Genomic DNA, 21,941 nt, shown 5'->3' with positions numbered 1-21,941 from the left:
GTGATGAAGGGGGAGGGGGAAGCAGGATGGCAGAGTGATGAAGGGGGCGGGAAAAGCAGGACGGCACAGAGTGATAAAGGGGGCGGGGGGAAGCAGAACAGCACAGAGTGATGAAGGGAGGGGGGAAGCAGAACAGCACAGAGTGATGAAGGGAGGGGGGAAGCAGGACTGCACAGAGTGATGAAGGGAGGAGGGGAAGCAGGACGGCACAAAGTGATGAAGGGGAGGGGGGCAGGATGGCACAGAATGATGAAGGGGGCAGCATGGCACAGTGATGAAGGGAGGGTGGGGGAAGCAGGATGGCACCGACTGATGAAGGGGGAGGGGGAAGCAGGAAGGCACCAAGTGATGAAGGGGGAGGGGTAAGCAGGATGGCACAGAGTGATGAAGGGGGAGGGGGAAGCAGGATGGCACAGAGTGATGAAGGGGGAGGGGGGAGCAGGATGGCACCGAGTGATGAAGGGGGAGGGAGAAGCAGGGTGGCACAGAGTGATGAAGGGGGTGGGGGAAGCAGGATGGCAGAGTGATGAAGGGGGGAGCAAATGCAGCAGTGCACAGGGTGATGAAAGGCGGGCAGGTGAAGGGAGGAGCAAAAGCAGCATGGAGGGTGCAGTGTGATCATATGGGGGCGCAGCATGGTAATGAAGGGACATAGTAATATGTGTGTGGTGGCACAGGAGGCTTGTGGCAATGTAGTGTGTGTGATGGCACAGGGGGCTTGTGGAAACGTATTGTGAGTCTTTGTGAAAGCACAGGGGACTTGGCACGATGTAATGTGTATGTATGTGATGGCAAAGGGGGCTTGTGGCAATATAATGTGTGTGTGGTGGCACAGGGGGCTTGTGGCAATGTAGTGTGTGTGTGGTGGCACAGGGGGCTTGTGGCAATGTAGTGTGTGTGATGGCACAGGGGGCTTGTGGAAATGTAGTGTGTGTGAGGTAGGTGGTGGCTAACTAATGGGTGCTATTTTGTTTGTGGGGTGATGGTGGGGCAATTTAATTTTATAGTGGGGACTATTAATTTAAGATGGGGTGGGTTGGGGGCTATTAATTGAATGTAGGGCTGATTTTGAGGAGCATGAGTTCTATTTATTAAATGTGAATATGAATTATTTAATGGCAGTGACAGTTGCAGGAAATAGGTATATTTATTATACGTAAATGCTATTAATTTACTGCTGGGGCTGTTCGGAGGGAGGGAAATAGGTTTATTTATTAAATGAGAATACTATAACTTTAACGTTGGGGTTGGTTGAAAGGATATAGATCTATTTATTAAATGGGAATACTATTACTGTAATGTTGGGGTTGGAGGAAGGCCTAAGTATTAATTGTGGGTCCTATTGATTTAACACCAGGGCTGGTTGGAATTTTGTAAATGTATTCATTTTTATTTTCAAATACGGCCCCCCAACATTCCAGGATCTGACAGGTCATAACTAAAGAGACTGGTAGCCACAGCTGGTGAACGTGACAAGAACAGGTAGGAGAGAGCAGTATAGTCTGTCATATGTTCCCGATTTTTGGTGAGTGTTCTGCCCAATCTAAGGGGCAGGTCAAGACTGTGTACTCTTTATATACACGCTGCATTTTTTATATTCTACACTATGGTGCTAGCTGTCCTTTGTGGGCTTGCCACAGCCCCTCTAGTGGTTTGGTTCTGCCCCTCTAGTGGCTGGCCACACCCCCTATGGTGGGCCTCTACCATTGTATTCCCCCTGTGGGCCCTTAATGCCCCTGTCTGACACTGAGAAAGACCCTTATCGAACCAAGAAATTATTATTGCTGTACAGCTTGGTTTTCAAAGTTGCTATTAAATATATAGTGCAACAATACAAAATGTAATTAATTATATTTTTAGATTTTCTGTTCAAATCACATGTGGACATGCTTCTCTATGTATCTAATATATTATACAGTACTTTTAAAACACCACTTACTTCTCTTCACAGGTTGGCTCTTTTTTTAATTTTCAAACTATTGCTTTTTCTTTAAAGCACAGTTTCAGGCCACAAACAGAAATGAAATTCATAGTAGAAAAACTAAAGCCAGCCAAATCCTCAGACAAAAACAGCTAACTGTATGCAATGTTTTCAGAGCTTTATCACTTCCGTGAGACAGGTAAAGGACATTTCTCCTTTAGGTTAATGTGTCACTAGGGCAGTTCTGTTTACTGTCACTGTTTACTAGGTGGAAAGAGCAACCTTTAAGGGCTGCCATATGATTCCAACCTACAAATAAACAGACATTGAAGGCATTGTCCAAAGTACAGGTGATGTAGGCGCACAATATACACATGAATACGACTATCCCTTTGTTAATTAGAATATTAGACTTGCTGTTTTGAGGCAAAATTTTCCACTAATCCTATATGTATATATTTGTCTGCCTTGACTCCAATTTAAGCTCAGTGCAATAACTAGCCCTAACTTTTATGAGAAAGCCCTTTTCTTTTCTATTTCACCTAGTAATAATTGTGTGGCCCTTAGCTTCTTACCCACAACTTTAACTCCTCTCTACTGTCTGGCATTGTTTCTTCTTCCGTCAAACATGCACAGCTCACTCAACAATTTGTCCTGTTCTCTGACAACCTGCAATTTTCATCCTACTTGACCTTTCTTTCTTTCATTTTTGACACTGGATCACTCTACATTCAAACTTCTTTCACAATTCAGTGGTTATACGGTTATCTTTCTATGCATCAGGCTGCTCTTTCTCCATTTCAGTGATAAACACATGTTCTTCATCTATTCTCCTAGCTTTATGGGTTTTTAAAAGACTACTAAAACCCAATAGAAATTTTCCGAAATTAACTAAATTGTTTAGTGTAAAATGCCATTCTACTGCAGCTCTATTAAACAATAAAACAGTAGCTCCCCACTCCATAACAGGCAGCTGAAGCATCTTCCTCATCTTTAGGATAATGTTCTGATGGGATCGGATACATGTCAAAGCCAAGACTTTTGCTGTGACATATCTGACCTAGCCTTGTGTATGAGTCAGCAAATTCACACAGTGTGCATTTCTGTATAGCAAGTTTGCCTACTAGTCTGTCACTTGTTTAGTTAGAGTTGGTCCACCCTCCTAACATGGAAACATGGTCACAGGAGCGGGAAGAGAGAGCTTGGTATTTAACCATGCAAAAACATGTGTTATTCAGTCATTCACATATAATAACATCTAATACTTAAAAATGTATTTTGCCATGCAGCTGGCAATATTTACAATATGGGGTATACCGAGCATGGGCTTATATCTTCTCTGGTTTTGTCTCAAAATATTGCCTTATAGTGTCTTAGCAGCTGTCCATCAAGCCTATTTAAGGCTCTTTCGGGTGTGGCTCACAAGCCAGTTCTTTCTAGATATAAACTCCTATACTTGGGAGGTGAGTGCATCTGATTTTAACTGCAATTTAATGAGATGCAGGTTTAAATGTTTTGATCAAAATACGTACTAATACTTCACGTTTTAATTTTGCTAGATACACACAGATATGCAGTGTTAAGGATAAGCGTTGACAACTGTTTTTGTTTGTATACATATACAGGCATTTATATTTGTATTGTACCATTTATAACATGGGCTTATTTCTTCTCTGGTTATACCTAGTACTTTTTTAACTTTATCTTTAACTGATGTCTACCCACAATGGAGACATTGATTGTATGGGCTAAACGAATGCAGCATATTAAATCAATTAGAATGATCTAACTAATATAAGTCAGGCCTCAAACTCCTAGCAAACCGACTTGAAGATTGCATACTGGTGCATCCCACATGAGTGCCTTTAAAGTGTATTAAGGTTCTACTTCTATTCACCATACATACAATGTTATGTAAGACCACATTAGATCATTCTGCTTCAGTTATGCCCTCTACCCATGTGCCATCGTACCTGTCTACACCACAATTGACTTCAAAGATTAAATTAAAAGCTCTCTACTTTTGTGTGTGTGGGGGGGTGTTATTCCTACAAGAATGGCAAAAGTGTTACAATACATTACTTAAAAACCAAACTATTATTTCCAAGTAAATCAATCTTAACATCTGCTGTAAGAATTAAAGTTGATGGTTCAGACATAACAGTGACTGTACATGACCTAGTGCTTACTTGTGACTTCTCTGTATAAATTCCCTACAGACAGTTTGTTGTTTTTAGAATACTGAAATAATCTGCCACTTCCCCGCCAAATATAAAATGGTCATAACATGATTTTATTCTATCTTGTTTGAAACTTTCTTCTTCTTAATTTACCCCTCTATGGTCTAGCCTCACTTCTGCTGCTTGGATTATCATGTTCCTTCCTCTGTATTTTAGTCTCTTCTGTGGTTTGCTTTTCATCCACTATATTACTCAAAAGTCCTCATTTTCATCTTCAAAGCCATAAAATCGGCTGTACTTTCTTTTCTCACATCTAATCTCTTGTTTAATCACTGTGTCCCTGGACAGGTTAATTGTTCCTCTCTACAATAAATTCTATCACTGCCAACTCGAACTTTATATCCAAGGCGCAATTTTACCATTTAAATTGTTAGCACTGCTGCAACCTCTTCCTATGACAACATAGGCAAAAGAAACATAATGGGCCCGATTCATGAAGGAAAGCAAGGCAAAAGAGGAGTAACGTTTCTCCAGGACAAACCATGTTACAATACAAGGCGACAAATGAGTTTATTATTTCGCATGTAAGGAAAATATTGACTGAATTTTCATGTAGTACACAAATACTTGATAGCTTTATTTTTACACTGACATTAGGACATGCTTTACCCAAACTATAAATCTGTCTCCACATTTTAAGTTTACCTCCCCCTCCAATGCATCATGCTTTTGTCAAGGTGCACAGTTACACTTTTTTTTTTTTTTTACTTTCCTCACTGAATCAGGACCAGTACCCATGCAGCCAGTTTTATGAGATAATTGACAGGCAGTGGGTGGGCACAATTTAAAACTGCCTTATGTTGCTGATAATGGGGGACTATTAGTATTATTATAGTTAAAATGATTTTTGGTCAAATTGCTAAATTTTATGCAAGAATCAATATTTCCCTCTTGCTCTTAAAACTCCAAAACTTACTTTACTTTGCCCCAAGTAGTGAAAATAAAATAAAACCACACTATACACAGAAGAGAAAAAGCCCACAGTATTTTGTATTTATTGCTTCCCATAACAATTTATCCAGTACTCTAGACAGAAGACTGAAAGTCCACTACATTCCAATTGATGAAAATATATCATCTATGTCATCTGTCTCGGTAAGATTCCGGTCTGTTCCTTTAGTGCTTGTGCCAGACACCGAGGGCTCAGAAGTCTGAGATCTCAAAGCAATATCTGTGGCAGATGAAGACACCTTTTCATCCCCAGGAAACAAATCTATTTTTAAATCTCTTTTAACCTTGGCTTTAGAATACGTAATGCGACATTCGTTAAATTTCCGTTTTCTTGACCGAGTGACCGTAAATTTCCAAGTATGCGGAAATCTTTGTATTCTGAAACAAGCCTTTGGGTGATGTTCATTCAGAGTCTGTTCATGCAAACTGTGACACAAACACTTTTTCCAACAATGCAGTTTCTTCTTTAAACTTTAAAACGCAAAGAAAGAAATGGTTTTAATAATACATTTAAAGGAACAAAAACTGGTTTAATTATATATTTATACTTTACAGGTAAAAAAAAAAAAAAGACGAAAAAAACACCACCACCACCATCCCATACCACTCTAGAGCTGGACAAATACTGTCAACTATTTAAGAGATGTGTCCTGATAACTAGAACATAATCCTATTTATAGGATTATGTTGTGAAGAACCCGGAGGGATATTACAACAAGTGCCAAACAGGTACTTTTACTATGACCAAAAGCATCCTCAGTTTCAGTACTTATACAGTGCTGATCAGCTGTGTCTGCCAGGGAGCCCCAAGGACTGGACACTAGTGCTAAAGGTTCCTGCACTGGGGAGTAAAATATAATTTGTTAGGTACAGTCTGGCACTACCAGACTGCGCAAAGGTGGGGACAGTGGTCATCTAGGCTAATCTATAATAGTTTGGTCAAACATATGCTAGTCATTTTTAGCTACTGCATGAATCTATGCGGTCCAGCGATGGACCCGTATCATAAAAGCTTGCCTTGGCTAATCTGCATTTAGCAAGCAACGTCCCTAATCCATACAACACCACCAATGAGAGGATGCAGATGTTTGTACCTATGCAGATACCACAAACATAGCCTGCAATATATGCCCTTCCTCAAAACAATTGCTGCATTTGCACAAAAGTAGGCATATGACACAGGAAAACTTCATTTGCACTTTCATAAATAACCCTTAAAAGATTCTATTTTATAAATATAGTCCCTATCCTATCTGTAAGAGTTTATCCTATCTGTAAGAGTCTATCCTATCTGTAATAGTCTATCCTATCTGTAAGAGTCTATCCTATCTGTAAGAGTCTATCCTATCTGTAAGAGTTTATCCTATCTGTAAGAGTTTATCCTATCTGTAAGGTGTTATATGCACTCTAATAGAGTGCCTATAACACCTCACCTGAAGCTCCTCTCATCTTCTCTCAGCTGGCTGTACTGATTGAGTGCTCTGTATATTGGGAATCCTGCCACAATCAGTTTTATACAGAGTATCGTAAATTGATTTCTGTACTACTCTGTTCAAAGCAGCTGATGATAGCAATCTGACGCAGCGGCGGCAACCGGCTATTGGTAGAGGACTCCAAGTGACCAACTCACTGCAGACTGTCTGAGCTGGAAAGCCAATTGCTTCCAATGTACATTTTACTTGGTATTGCATATACCAGACAGTTACAGAATATGGGCTATATTTGCAAAATCAACCCTGTGCACCTAAGAGCACATTTAACCACTAAAGGAAGATTTATTTAAAAGTAAACAAAAAGGAAAAACAACAAATACAGATGTGTCACTTTAAGCATGGATGTGAACACACAACCCTGAAATGATGTTACATTTACTAGGTGCAAATGCTGTATATATACTTGGAAATTCAGAATTGTTACATGCCTTATGAAGTTAGCCATCTCCTGGCTTGGTATAAATATTAATGAGTATTAACTACAGTTGAACATGTCATGTACTTGCAGCAGCCTTCTCACTGTGCCCATGGGAACTTTCCTGGGATATCAAACTGTAGGAAGCATGGTAGCTTTACATACAGACTCCAAATTCTAAATACTCAGACAAGATTTGTGTTACGGGAGCGTCAACCCACACAGATAGACATTCTAAATAAAATACCTAAGTAGGTGTTTAAGCAGGAAATACTACACACATTTAGGGGCACAGTTTGGAAAAATGCATAAATTGTATGTGTGTTATTTCAATTATGCCTTTATTCAGGCTGTATGTGAGATTATATCTATGTTTTAAAACTGCCTGCTCCACTTTATACCAAAGTGTTGCATTCAAGATAAATGTTGTGTACCTGGAGGTGGTAAAAATGTATCTACATGCTCTAGTCATACACACCTGCATCCCAAGGCTTCAGCATGTTGCAGCCTTCGGCTTCGCATATATCGGTTCCTGAAGAACACAGCTTCATTTCTCAATTTTCTTTCTTTACACCATTTTACCGCAAAAAGAAGCTGATCAGACAGCTCTTTAAAGCTCTCGGCTTCCTGAATTTTAGGCAGCATATTCTTCATACATTTTCTTTCTCTTCTGTGTCGTGACAAACCAATCTGTTTGTTCTTGGACATATTGGATTCTTGTTTTGAACTGAAATTCTGTGGAAAATGTCATTTTTAGATTAAACTGAAGTACAAATGAGAAAAAAAATGCATACAACCTAAAATAAATATTAAGCAATAGGGACTATACACATCCACATTACCATTACACATAAGGCCATGCCCCTAACTACAAAGATCAGTACTGTTGGGTGGTAAGACACAGTACCCATATTCTCCAAGTAACAAATAAGAATGAGTTCTTTTAATTCAGGTGCATGGCAAAACAAACCTAATTTAGCTTCATGAGACAACTGGCATTTAAATTGACAAGTAAGGTTGCCAAACTCAAAAAAACAAGAATCAAATATTAGTAAAAAGTTTGAGTGCCATTAAAACATAAAACAAGTCATAATAACTATGAAAATAATGCAGTACATCTTGTTCCATGCTCTACTCTCACCTGTATATACAAATATAAAGGAATTAAACAAATCTAAATCCCATTATTCATAAATGGAGGTGAGCAACCTGTTGCTGACAAATAGTTATTGAACTACAAATCCCAGCAATCAAGTTTGATGGGACTTAGAGGTCAACAAGAACAACTTAATTTCTTGTCCAAATGACATTTAGCAAAAACTACAATATTCTATACACTAGTGACAGTGTGAGGCTATTCTACCAAGATGGATATGTGTATAAGGTGTGTGTGCGCGTGCACACACTTTGTTCATTTTATTGTCCATTATCCAGTGCACTATTTCTATCAACATTTCCAACTGTGAAGTCCAATTATTTTTTGATATAATAAAATGTAAAAATACAAATACTGCTTACAGGGAGAGGTCATATTCAATTAAAATAAGAAGGTATTACTTACTTGGAAACTGTTTGCTTTTACTGGCTGAAATAATGCTTTGACATCAAAAGCCTCCAGCTTGTCTGCATGGGACAAAATTGACATAGTAGTGTAATGCATCGGTACAGTAAGTACACAAATAAAACAACAAAATAATGCAAAATAATGTTATTTTAAAAGAAAGCTAAAACTACTTGTTGATTAAAAATGCATTTATCTACAATTATCTACATGGTAGTATAGCTAAATAACTATTAATAACTTTAACACAAAACTACATATGAATAAAAGTAGCAGAAAATAGTTTGAGCTGCATGTACATATATTTGATTCACTAAATCTGCCAGTATAAGGCAAGCCATCTCTAAGTAATGTGCACACATAACATTTACTAGAAAGGTTCTTATGCCAGCACATGCACAAACACACTACATCAAGTGAGAAAATAATAAAATATGATTTAATAAAAAATATTTAATATGAAAACATATTGTCTGTACATTGTATGACTACACATGCAAATTTAGTACAGTACCTATGAAGTCAGGAAACAAAGCTAAATATATTCTGATTCGGTCTCTTCAGACAATATATACATTGCAGTCACTCTACTACCACTAACAAGTATGCATTAATAGTTGGCAAATGCTTCAATATTCTCAACACCTCCTAAAGCATGATTGTTAGACAACCATGCACTGCGTCTCAATAGACTTACTAACCAATGCAACAGAAACACATTTTGTTACTTTGTTCACTTTTGTCACCATGTTTAATACATGTAATCACTTTTCTTACCTCTGTTTAATCTCTTCATTTTTATTGGTTGCCCCAAATCAATAAATGTTCTTTTGGTTTCTTTTAAGTCTGCAATCTCAGTTGTTTCTAAATCTTTTTCTTTATTAATCAGTTTACTAGTTTTGAATATATTATTGAGCAATTGTGGTTCGCCTTTTTTGAAAAACATTTGAGGTAGTTTTCCCCTAACCAAATCGGTGAACACGGGGCCAAGGTAATCTTCAATCTTGTCAGGAAAATGAAAGTCTTTAAAGTAGGGCATTTTCTGAAACTCTGACACCTCTTGCTGCACAGATATCTGTATTTTGTACAAGACAATGAGCTGTTTTAAGACTCCTCTGTACATAACCCTGGAGAAAAAAACATTGTATATCCATTATTGTTAGTACTGCATAACAATTTCAACACATTTGTCTTCAAACCAAATATGTATAACTTACTAATTACAATTTAGAATAGCAACCAGCTTTTAAAGGTATCTATTACCCACACGCAATGGAATATTAAGTAGTATCCTAAAGACACATTATAAACATTGTATATGTTACACTTATTGTGTGTTAAATCTGTAATTTCCCCAGAATGTACCTCCCTATGTTATTTTCTAGGGAGTTATAAATATAAATGAGTGACCATCCCATGTAACAGAGAATGCTCGAATATTTTGCAACTACAAACATACACGTTTTATTTTTTATTATCAACATTATGTGCTAAAAACAGCAACTCAATTAAAGTGGGAGGGGGAGCTGTAAAAAGAGCATGTCTTTATATAAATGTTGGAAAGCACCGGATACCCCTCATTCAATGTGAATGTTTCTACATAGTAATATATAGATATGTAAATTTGTATTATGTACATACCATAATCTGCTTAGCAATCCCAAAAGCACAACATTTAGGACAATAAATTCCTGTAATTTCAGGTGCTGCAAACATAAGCTGTTTATGAAGTTTAAGGAAAAATACCAGAATTGCAATAAAATGAAAACATTGTGTTCTGTTCAACTGCTAGCACCACACATATAATTAAGCATATTTGTAGTTACACATAAACAGCTAGATGGAAACTTTCATGCTGGATAAGAATGACCATGCGTTTTTTAGGAGGCATATTTAATTATTTTTTGTTTAATATTTAATACACTAATCTAACTTCTAAAGGAAAGCAAATAGCTACTCGATCTCAAAGAAAGCTCTATGATGGTATTAAAAGGACATGTAAATCCTCCTACATACCTGTACTGCTATGTTCAGTGCTTTCCCCTTTGAGAGATACAGCTCTTTTAATAACTACCATCTAGTGTGGCACTTTGGTGGATGTCCCAGCCTTGGGCACTGGGTTACTTGAGATTCAATCTGCTAGGATGGCAGCAGCTAAATTCATGGGTACTGTCATGTACAACGGGTACCACTTCCACTACATATCTTCCGTCCTGGCAGATTTCATGGTCTCCATGTGAAACCCAGCCCCCCATTATTTGTGTTGTCAACCTGTCTACATAAACAGAGTAACAGAATGATTTTTTTCTTCTTTTGATAAAGGAGCTTGCTGCTCAAAGACTCAGAGACATTAACATGTCTCCTAGTGATCCAGAACTGCTTTTCCTGTCCTCCTTGGGGCACTCAGGCAGCTGAAATGAACCGTCATGTCTGCAGCTTGTTGCTTAAGCAACTTATGCTGATTACTGCAGTATAAGATATAAATAAGCCTCTAACATTCACTTATTTGATCATCTATTTCTACAATATTTAACTTTAGCTATACTACGTAGTAATTACTCCTACACAGAAGTAAACAAGCCCTACAATATTTTAATATATGAAGTTGCCCATGTATGCAACAATTTTTATTTGCAATGCAGTCACATTTGAAGCTTACTGTCATTGCTATGTGCAAGTCAGACAAACTATTGTCAGAAATGTCATTTCAATGGCCCATTTATCGAAACAGTTAACGCTGAGTTTTGGGGGCAGAATCAATTTTTTTCTGCACAAGCACCAAAGCCTATACTTGTGTGGACAAGCTGTTTAATGTACCATTAAAATTCATAAAACTGTTGCATGCACTAACATTCTACTCTGAAGGTGAGATCCTACGACACCTATCCTGCATCATGTAATGATTGCCGTAACGTGTGCACCTGTTCAGTGCATACAAATGTCAAGGTATGCGCTTTTTGTAAATAAATGTGTGTCCTGATAAGCTCCACTTCCTTTTACCGCCAGAATTTGGAGACCGGTATTGCAAACCAAGTGAAGACAACACATTTCACATTATGTTACCCCCCAGTTTTTGCCCAACTTTCTGTATGTTTCCCATTCTCTGCTATTATTGCAACTGTAAGGAAGAAACATAGAAAGGATACTGGAAGGCCTTGCGGCAGCAATCCATGAGACGCAGCAATAATTTGCAAGCCCCCAGAATCTTCATAGATACCAGTTCCATAATCGGCTGACTAGGTAAAGAGCAATGCGATGCGGCTTCAAGATCAGTTTTCCTAAAGAAATAAAACATTCATAGTTACACTTCACATCTGATAGCTCTAGGTCAGTGATAGGCATCTGATAAACTTACATTTAAACAAGTGTTACATCCTATAGAAAAGAAATCTAACAGCTGAATGTGATGGAAGGTAAAGCTGAGAAAGGACCGATGGGGCATAAAGGAGGAAAGAGCTGGGACCACAGGTGACGGAGAGCTGCCTTCTGCCCACCACTCCAATTATTACAGATAAAAATGAAAATAAAAATATGAAAACATGGTTTGCAATCATTCCTATAAAAAGGATTAACGCCATGCATACATGCAGCGAGATTAATGACAATATTGGAAAAACTGATTTTTAGATTTACCAAATATGTATTAAATAATCCAGGTTCAACAAAATTTTAAAAGAAGTCATGACAACTGTGTAAATTAGACACAAACAACCCATGCTTCTCCAGCTGTTTTACAACCCCAAACCTAGCAGAACATTATGAGACGTGTGGTTCTACAATGGCTGGACTATCAGTTTTCCTGATTTAAAAAAATAAAGAAAATCTGCGCAAAACCCTAATTACAAATACCACTAATAAGTAAAGTTAGCACATGAAAAGAAAAGAGAAAGTTATATTTGAACAAGTAATTTTTCCCACACTGTAAAAAGCACTATTCCAGTAAAAAGGTGTTTACACACTATAGCCTGGGTATATCACATACTTTGGACATAAATCCATTATCTCTTGTATGGAGGCTTCCAAACCCATGGACCGTATTCGCTTTGTACACTGCTGCACCTGAAGGAAAAGGAAAAATGAAAGTAGAGGTAACAAGGTGAATCGTCACATAAAATGAAATAATTTTTACATTTTAAAATAAGGACAGTAAGACACTTTTATTGTTGCCTTTAGTAAGTATCCTCCTCCAAAGCAAAGTGACGTGGGCCATCTTTATTTTTAGAACATAGCTGAATCTTACTCTTTTCTTCCACATGTAAATAATTAGCTGCCAAATTAACAGAAAACACATGATTAAACAGAAATACAGATCAAAAATAGTGGTACTAGTCACACATTTAGTTATATCTGTAGTGATATTATGTAACAGCTTATGTGGTTCCAAAACAATACCCATGCCCAATGATAAAGTGATTGATATTGATTGGATTGTAATCTGTCACGTTTGTAAATGCAGTAAGTAGACGACAGCAGATGACACAGAAGAAACACAGTTTGTTGACCTTGAGTGTCAAACGGCCAGACTTGTTCCCCTGCACTGTTTTCCAGGACACTCATTTTAGGCGCTCAAACTTGTCCTGTTATTCCCTAAAAGCTCATTTAATTTTTCCAACCAATTCTCAATTGGACTGAGGTGCGGTGTCTGGTGAGGCCTCTGCTTTCAGTTAACTTCACATGCTCGTACCTGGAAACAAGCCATTCACTTTTCTAGCCTTGCAGACATGGAATATTATTTTTACCAAAAAAGGCCCACGTGCTGATGGTACACAGCAGTCATACATATAATCAGTAAACATGTTCAGATAGTCCGTGGCATTAATGTGTAGTGCTACTAATATTATTGTGTGCAAAAACAGCACAACATTAGCCTACAATGTTCACACCTGACTTCATCTACAGGGAACTGGGCATATTAGTATACTAGTGGTTTCAAACCCAATGGCTGGACATATGCCATTCTCTGTATCTTCCATTCTCTGTATCTTCACGGTTGCTTCCCTCTCCATATTAGCTAGCTGCTAAATAATTTCCATAGCAGAGTGCATCTAACCAGCAATTCAATACTAGGCAGAGGAAAAAATGGCTTTTAAAGCAAAAGTCACCATTTTCCTTCCAGAGAATCCCTGTCCCCTGGTTATTACGTGGGTGGTGGACTATTCGCAATACATTCATTCATTACTTCACTTAACCTCTAGTTAACAATCATGTACTGTTGTCCTATTTAAATTCAATAGTTAGAACAACCTCACCCTGTCGCCAGAAGCTAAAAGGACACAATTCTTACAATCATCTTTCCAACCGGCTTCTATTAGCTGGTGACAAATCACCCAATCCAGGCCTCCAACACTTCTCCCACATACATATATCTGAACGCTACAGAAATCCAGCAAACGTCAAACGCATCAGCTTGTTTCCCATCTCTTCTAAAGTCCTTTAAATGTGTCCTTTGGAATGCATGCTCTGTTTGTAACAAACTGACCTCTGAACACAACCTCTTCCTCTCAAACAACCTCAACCTTATGGCAATAACAGAAACATGGCTCACACAATCAGACACTGCCTCACCTGCAACCCTTTCACATGGTGGCCTCCATTTCACCCACCCCCCCAGACCTGGAGGCAGACAAGGAGGTGGGGTTTGACTACTTCTCCCCCCACAGTGCACATTTACAGTTCTACCAAATGACCCATCACTCACATTCACATCTTTTGAAGTAGATACTGTTAGGATTTTTAATCCATGCGTATCACTGTGATCTATCAACCCCTTGGACCTCACCAACAATTTCTTGAACACTTCTCTGCATGACTCCCTCACTTCTTATCCTCAGACATTCCCACCATCATCATGGTGTGGGCGATTACAACATCCCTATTGCTAATCCACTTTCCAATGCTGCTTCAAAACTGCTGTCTCTAACCTCCTCACTTGACCTCTCCCAGTGGATTGAATCCGCTACTCATCAGGATGGCCACTGTCTTGATCTTGTTTTCTCTAGACTATGCTCAGTTTTTAATTTCTTTAACACTCCTTTCCCTCTCTTGGATCATAACCTTATTAGTTTCTTGTTCACTCAGTTCTTTAACCTCTCTGCTGTCAAATTCTTTCAAGTCCCCCAGGTGTATTAATCCTATTGATTTTCAACAGTTTTCCACCTCTTTCCAGCACCTTCTCTCCCCAATTTCTACATTCTCCTCCCCTGATATGGCAGTTTCTCATGTTCACCATACCCTAGCAACTGCCCTTAATCAAGTGGCTCCAGGGACTCTTCATACTCTGTGTAGACTTCGTTGAGAACCATGGCACACTAAAGTTACAAAAACTTTCTCGCAGAACGTCACTGGCACAAATCTTGCACCTCTAATGATTTCAGAGCATATACTGCTATCTACCACTCCTATCGAAAAGCTCTGGACACTGCTAAACAAACCTACTTCCAATCTCTCATCTATGCTCAGGCTTCTAAACCCCAAACGCCTCTTTAACAAATTTAAATCTCTTCTCAATCCTCCCACCCCACACCCTCCAACTAACATCAGTGCCCAAGATCTTTTCTCCTATTTCAAGGACAAGATTGATAAGATCAGACTTGAAATGGTATAATCTCCCTCAACTAGCAATCAGCTCCATTCCTTCCCAGCATCCTCTGTTACCCTCTCTTCATTTGATCCCACAAATAAAAGAGGAGGTTTCTACTCTATTCTTATCCTCCTACTCTATCTCATGTCCTCTTGATCCCATACCATCACAAATTGGAAGGTCCTTGTCTCATGTGCTCATTCCACCTCTAACTAAAATCTGTAATCTCTCTCTCTCTCTCTACTGGTATCTTTTCATCACTATTCAAACATACAGTGATTACTCCTATTCTAAAAAAATAAATAAAATTCTGACACAAACTCTTTCTCAAATTGCTGCCCCATCTCTCTCCAAACTTCTTCAGAGAATTGCCTACACTTAGCCTCACACGTTTACTTTCTGCAAACAACCTGTTGGATCCTCTTCAGTCAGGCTTTCACTCTCAACACTCCACAGAGACTGCACTGACCAAGGTTGTCAATGATCTAATCACAGCTAAAACTAAAGGTGATTATTCCCTTCTAAATCTCCTGAATCTCTCTGCTGCATTCAACACTGTTGACCACTGTCTCCTCATACAGACGCTACAATACAATCCCCCTAGGTCTTCAAGACACTGTTCTATCCTAGTTCTCATTCTACCTATCTAATCACTCTTCCAGTGTTAATTTCTCTGGAACAACCTCCATTCCCCTTCCTTTATCAGTTGGAGTACCACAATGCCCAATCCTAGGTCCCCTGCTATTCTCTATCTACACCACTTCTCTTTGAAAACTAATAAGCTTCCTTGGATTTCAGTATCATCTCTATGCGGATGATACACCAATTTATCTATCCTCTCCTGCACTCTCACCATCTGTATTCTCTCATGTTACGGACGGTCTTTCTGCCATTTCATCTTGGATGTCCTATGGCCAACTCAAACTCAGTCTTTCAAAAACAGAATTAATAATATTCCCACCCAATAATAGAAGCTTCCTGCCTGACATTTCTATTTCTGTTGACAACATGACCATAAATCCCACCCGTAAGCTCGCTGCCACCCTTGACTCGCAACTATTCTTTGCTCCCCACATCAACTCTATATTTACATCATGATGCATACATCTAAAAAAACATTTCCAAAATACGTACACATCTCACACAATAAACTGCAAAAACTTTAATTCATGCACTCATCTCCCGCATTGACTATTGCAATTACCTCCTTACTGGTCTTCCCAAAATCAGACTCGAGCCCCTACAATATATTTTGCACACAACGGCTAGATTGATTTTCCTTGAAAATCGCTTTTCGTCTGCTGAGTCACTCTGTCAGTCTCTACATTGGTTGCCTGTTTTCTCCAATATAAAATTCTTCTACTAACATACAAGGCCATCAACAAAATTGCACCGACATACATCTCCTCACTTCTCTCAAAATATCTCCCAACTAGACACTTTAGTTCTGCAAAAGATCTGCGTCTCTCTTCCACTCATGATTTCCTCCCATTCTCGGTTACAGGACTTTTTTCAGGCTGCACCCACTCCCTTGCACCACAAGACTTTCCTCTAGTCTTCAAACCTTCAAGCGGTCTCTGAAAACCCACTTCTTCAGACAAGCTTATAATATTCCTCTACCACCCTCTTCATCTCACTAGGTTACCCTATTACCACCCTCTACACAGCTAACACAAGGCAACAATCCTCTGACCAACATAATAGTGTGATTGAGCATACAGCTCACTAAATACTTTGTAATCTTTGCATTCTAGCTGGACAAATATTCAATATGATGTAGCACTTACCCTTGTGTATCAAACTATTGTCCCATAGATTGTAAGCTTGCGAGCAGGGCATTTTTACCTCTACTTGTATATGTATTACCCAGGATTGTTTTATTACTGTTTGTTCCCAATTGCAAAGCGCTATGAAATCTGCTGGCACTATATAAATAAATGTTGATGATGAATACATCCATGACCACTTATGTTTGAAAACACTAGCACATTCTGATACCCTTATGTTGGCATGTTTGATGGCCATTAAGAGGTCATGTTCAAAGCCACTTAAACCTTACACATTCTTCCTCTAAAATGAAGGCTACTGTCTACCTGCTTATCAGTCTACCTGCATATGTCCATTGCATGGACATATGATGTCATCACTGATTCAGAAATAAATCATATGGTAAGTGCCTGAAAATAATAATAAACTGGCCACAAAGTGACCACTAAAAACATCCAAGGCCTTCACTGAACCATATGATTGGTCACTGGTGGGAAAGGTTACCATTAATGCGATAGTTTGCTACTACGGCTGCAAAGGAAGAGTCTCTAAACAAATACTATGGTTTCTGAACGCTAGCAGGAAATATAGTACAGATTAACACTGCAATTCCTGATAATAGGTTTCAAATACCAGCAGAAAAGTGTATTATTTACATGAATACGTGTAAATACTGTAAAAAACAATGTAACTCAAAAATAACATTTGCTTATGTTTAATGTTGTTTTGTGTCCTCCACTGCCTTTACCAACACATACAAGGATACATTATTCTGTTATGCAAAAAGCATGAATCTTTAGTGCAATCAACACAAGGGTGTGGTTCCACAGTGGAAATTTACCTCCACATGCAAAGCCAAAATGCAGAACTGGGACAGAAATGTATTTGCATGTCTTGTCACTCATATGAACAAGCAGTAGGTCAGTATTGAGCAACAGAGATAAGCACTTCATATTACTCATATTAGCCATCTATAGTCATTGCTGTAACAATTGTGAAAAGATACAAATTAATATATTTAAACCACATTTAGCTATAATTAAAGTTACACTAATGTCATTGAAAATTGTTTGAATAAAACTATATCCATCATGCAGATTTCGAAAATCTAATATGAAGAGTACAGCCTAAGTAAAAGCATAATTTTAATGGAGTTGGTAACACACATACTACACCATTGTTGATAAAGCTGTGCCCCTGCCGCTCTAATACTTTTAACTAAAATGTGTTATTAGTTAATATTATTTAAATTAGAGGTTAGCATTGGTTGATGATTCTGCAACACTTCTCTTAAGTGATCGTTCAGAACCAATGTGCTGAATAACATATGGTAAGCAAAGTTTGGAGTAATTATAGCTGCGAAATTGAGTATGACACAATTTTCATTTTCACCCTAAGTTTCTAGCGCTATTTTTTTTTTCTTTTTTTCACTTGTAGAGCAGTGGTCAGGGAACAGGGGTAAATTACCCCAAATGGGGTAAAATTAAATTCCTGGGGGTAATGCTGCCGATTCACATGTCAGTTGGATTGTAGACCCCTTTAAATGTGAAATTGCTGTTGTACCAGAAGAGCCTCAATAATGAAGCACGTTTTGCATTTAAAAACAAAGCAGATCTGTCATATTTTTTTATGTCAACAGCTGCAAAGGCATTCAAAATTGCACACGAGGAGGTAGTCAAAAAGTTGCTGCCTTTTGCAACAACCTACTTTTGCGAACAAGGATTTTCCACTCTAACGAACATAAAAACAAAGCAGAGAAATCGATTGGACGCTGAAGACTAAATCCAAATTGCTCTAACATCAAAATGCCCCAATATTGATGCTCTCTTATCAAAAATGAAGCAACATCATTTCTCCAAAACCTGAAGTTTTGAAGTTGAAGCTTTCAAAGAAATTTTGAAAAGATTCAATAAAATGTTTAATTCCAATAATTAATAATATATGATTTCCTTCCTTTCAAATAAAGGGGGCAACGTCGGCATATCTAAATATATTTTGGGATAAAAGGAAAAAAAGTTCCCTGACCCCTAATATAGAGCTTAAATTAATAGTGTAAAAAAATGCTGTACTACATATGCTCGTCTGACAATACCTTTAAAGTTGCACTACCACTTAGGTAAAAGTTTGTAAAAGACCCTCCCCTTAGCCAAAGCCCTAGGAAAAACCGTAGCACATAGCAATATGTAATATAAAACCAGCATATATATTTAGCTAAACAAATTGAAATAGCAGAATAGGGGGATGTAACGGGAAGAAAACAAGCTTCTATTTCTTAAGTTTGTGATTGGTCCTTCTGCTCAATCCCATCCCATGAATACTGCGTAGAGAGCACATGCACTCCTTCCTTAAAGAGCACATGAAAGCGTATGTAATGAAGAGAAGAAATAGAAGATTGTTTCAGTATACAAAACTAATAAAAACACCAATGTCACATTAAAAGCACAACAAAACAGAGAACAAAGTTACTAGAGCAAGATCTAATTAGAAGTGCAACTGCAGTGAAGTAGTAGGTGTGCACTACTGGGGTGATCCAGTTGGAGCTGGCCTCAAAGTATTACTATACAGCTAAATAATGATAAAAGTAACAGGTATACAAGCATAATATACATACGACAAACTAAGTGGGAAGACAGTGGAAGCCAGAAGAGAAGAGAAAAGTCACCACAGAAATAAATGAGCTAAAGCTCTGTTCACAACCTGGCTGATTGGGCCACATAGATGGGTAGTTTGCTTGACTGAAATTTGTGGTAAAATAAAAGTAGAATTTACAATCCACTTCACAATATAAAAGATACCTGTTTTAAAGCCAGGTAAGGTTTATGGTAGCTCAGACGATGGTGATAAACGTATAATATGGAATCCAACGTAGCAACCTCAATATTCAGTGTTTTGCTCTCCAATGATGAGTGGGCAGCAATACATCTTTCAACAAGCTTGTTGATGGACTTTTCTGAATAACATAAAAAAAATCCTGTAAGTTTACCAAAACATAGCCATTTTTAAACAGAAATTATATTCTAGGATCAGCTACCTGAATATGACTTTCTGTTTACTTCAGCAAGCCTGCACAGTTCAAATATACCTCTGCTAATATATATTTTTGGACATTCAAAGACTATCATGGTATTTCATTAGGAATATCTTTATTGCTCTAGCAATTGTATCAAAAATGTGTGTAATATATTCTGGCAATAAAAATAAGAAAATTTTAAATATTGGAGAATCATGGAGACCAAAAACTGATACTTGTTGATCCTTATTTTTCCCTCTGTTGTAGAAAATGGTTTCAGAATTTTAGGGCAGTGTGGGATCAAAAATGAACAAAAGTTAGTAGGTGTGCAAGCACTCTTTTATGCAATTTTCAAATTGATTGCATCTTTTTCTTATGCCTCTTTGGCATAACTTTTTTGTGCTTGCTTTTCTGCTACACTCTCTCCCTAAAATTTCAGGCTGTTTGAATCTTTTTGCTAGCAAATCAGCTAAAAAGCATTGTCGCTTGGAATTTCTGTACTGTACATACGAGTTGTAACAGTGTATTTGCATACACAGACAGTTTTTTATATAACATATGTTTTCCACTGTGCAGATACTGGTTCCCTATTTGTTAGCCAATTAGATAATTTGAATTTTTACTACATAGACAATCAGATCATCAGAATCTTTCATGCTGCAATATGAATGGATGGATGTTGTTTTTTTTGTTGTACATATCCCATGTTAAGAATCAGTTGATTTGTGGGTGTTTACCACCTGGGCCTCACATAATACTGGCAGTAATCACTTGGGGTCTATCTGGCACACTTGGACTAGTTCTTGTCCATCTTGCATACAGTTTGGCACTTTAACCTGTAAAGGCAATGTCACTAGATGAAGTTTGTGGCAGAAATGGAGCCAGACACACTGGTACTTTGTGTGACTGAGATGACAGGTACAATGTAAATATAAGACCACCTTAATAGACTTTTTCTTAGGGTTAAATGTGCATAATAGACCTTAAGCACGTAGGAGGGCTGCATGTGCCTAGTCCACGAAATATGGGAAAGGTAATGCCTCTCCGTACTGGGGTCATATGTGTGATTGTGACTAGGACACAATCTATGTGGAGCTTGTGTGTTATGCAGTGTTTCCTCCCACATGTGAAAACAAATTAATCATAGCGTGTAGTAGAAAACCAACACACACATTGGCACTAAAAAAACCTTATATTTTCTGGGCAACAGACCTTGTTTACTGACTCCATGCAATTCTTATAATGATGACTATATACTTTATGATCAGAAACAGACTTATGACTTCTGGACACTAGCCGTGTGTGTCCGCCCTAGCTAAGACTAAGCCCCGTGCTGGTCACCTGTGATCTCTCCGAGCGGCACGGTCACCTGACACTGAATTGCGGGACGAGGGATATTAACGCGATTCCAGGGAGCGCTCGCCATGCTGGATAACATGCAGCTTCTCACTACTGCAACGTGCAGCAAGGTTTACTGTCACCCGGAAGCAGTTACGGCTGGGTTACCACTAAACACTTCCCTCACAACTGACCCCGGCCGCCAGCATATGCACAGACAATGGCTGTCTGCTGGATAGAAGCTGCCCCGGGCACAGCCCTCGGTGCTGTGTACGTATAGAAGAAAGGAGCGAACATGTATGATGGCAGACACTAGGGTGGTGGCCTGTATGTATTGTCACACATGTATGATGGCAGACACTAGGGTGGTGGCCTGTATGTATTGTCACACATGTATGATGGCAGGCACTAGGGTGGTGGCATGTATGTATTGTCACACATGTATGATGGTAGACACTAGGGTGGAGTGGTGTATATGTATCGTCACACATGTATGATGGCAGACACTAGGGTGGTGGTGTGTATGTATTGTCACACATGTATGATGGCAGACACTAGGGTGGAGTGGTGTATATGTATTGTCACACATGTATGATGGCAGACACTAGGGTGGAGTGGTGTATATGTATTGTCACACATGTATGATGGCAGACACTAGGGTGGAG

The 21,941-nt window shown here is 38.5% G+C and overlaps 1 protein-coding gene across 1 annotated transcript; it reads right to left on the bottom strand.

Moving 5' to 3' along the window:
- Window positions 1–5,131: 5,131 nt before the first annotated feature.
- On the bottom strand, window positions 5,132–21,431 carry RMP64 (ribonuclease MRP subunit p64). The gene is made up of 9 exons (XM_075199984.1): window positions 21,280–21,431; window positions 19,724–19,878; window positions 12,564–12,640; window positions 11,728–11,859; window positions 10,223–10,300; window positions 9,359–9,708; window positions 8,582–8,643; window positions 7,499–7,755; window positions 5,132–5,583 (listed from the first exon to the last, which is right to left on the bottom strand). Exons 1-9 carry the CDS (start codon window positions 21,374–21,376, stop codon window positions 5,211–5,213), a joined length of 1,581 nt encoding a protein of 526 aa, XP_075056085.1. The 5' UTR covers window positions 21,377–21,431; the 3' UTR covers window positions 5,132–5,210.
- Between the last annotated feature and the right edge of the window lie 510 nt (window positions 21,432–21,941).

Source organism: Mixophyes fleayi, chromosome 2 (genome assembly GCF_038048845.1).
Source record: "Mixophyes fleayi isolate aMixFle1 chromosome 2, aMixFle1.hap1, whole genome shotgun sequence".
Classification (NCBI taxonomy): Eukaryota; Metazoa; Chordata; class Amphibia; order Anura; family Limnodynastidae; genus Mixophyes; species Mixophyes fleayi.
Note: the sequence above shows the minus strand (reverse complement) of the source record. Positions and strands in the feature narration are given on the sequence as shown.

Coding starts and splice junctions, on each gene's coding strand:
- RMP64 (XM_075199984.1), bottom strand. CDS start 21,376: ATGTTATCCAGCATGGCGAGCGCTCCCTGGAATCGCGTTAATATCCCT. Junction 11,860..12,563: donor ATAATGGATTTATGTCCAAA/GTATGTGATATA, acceptor TTATTTCTTTAG/GAAAACTGATCTTGAAGCCG. Junction 9,709..10,222: donor GGATTGCTAAGCAGATTATG/GTATGTACATAA, acceptor TTTTTTCTCCAG/GGTTATGTACAGAGGAGTCT.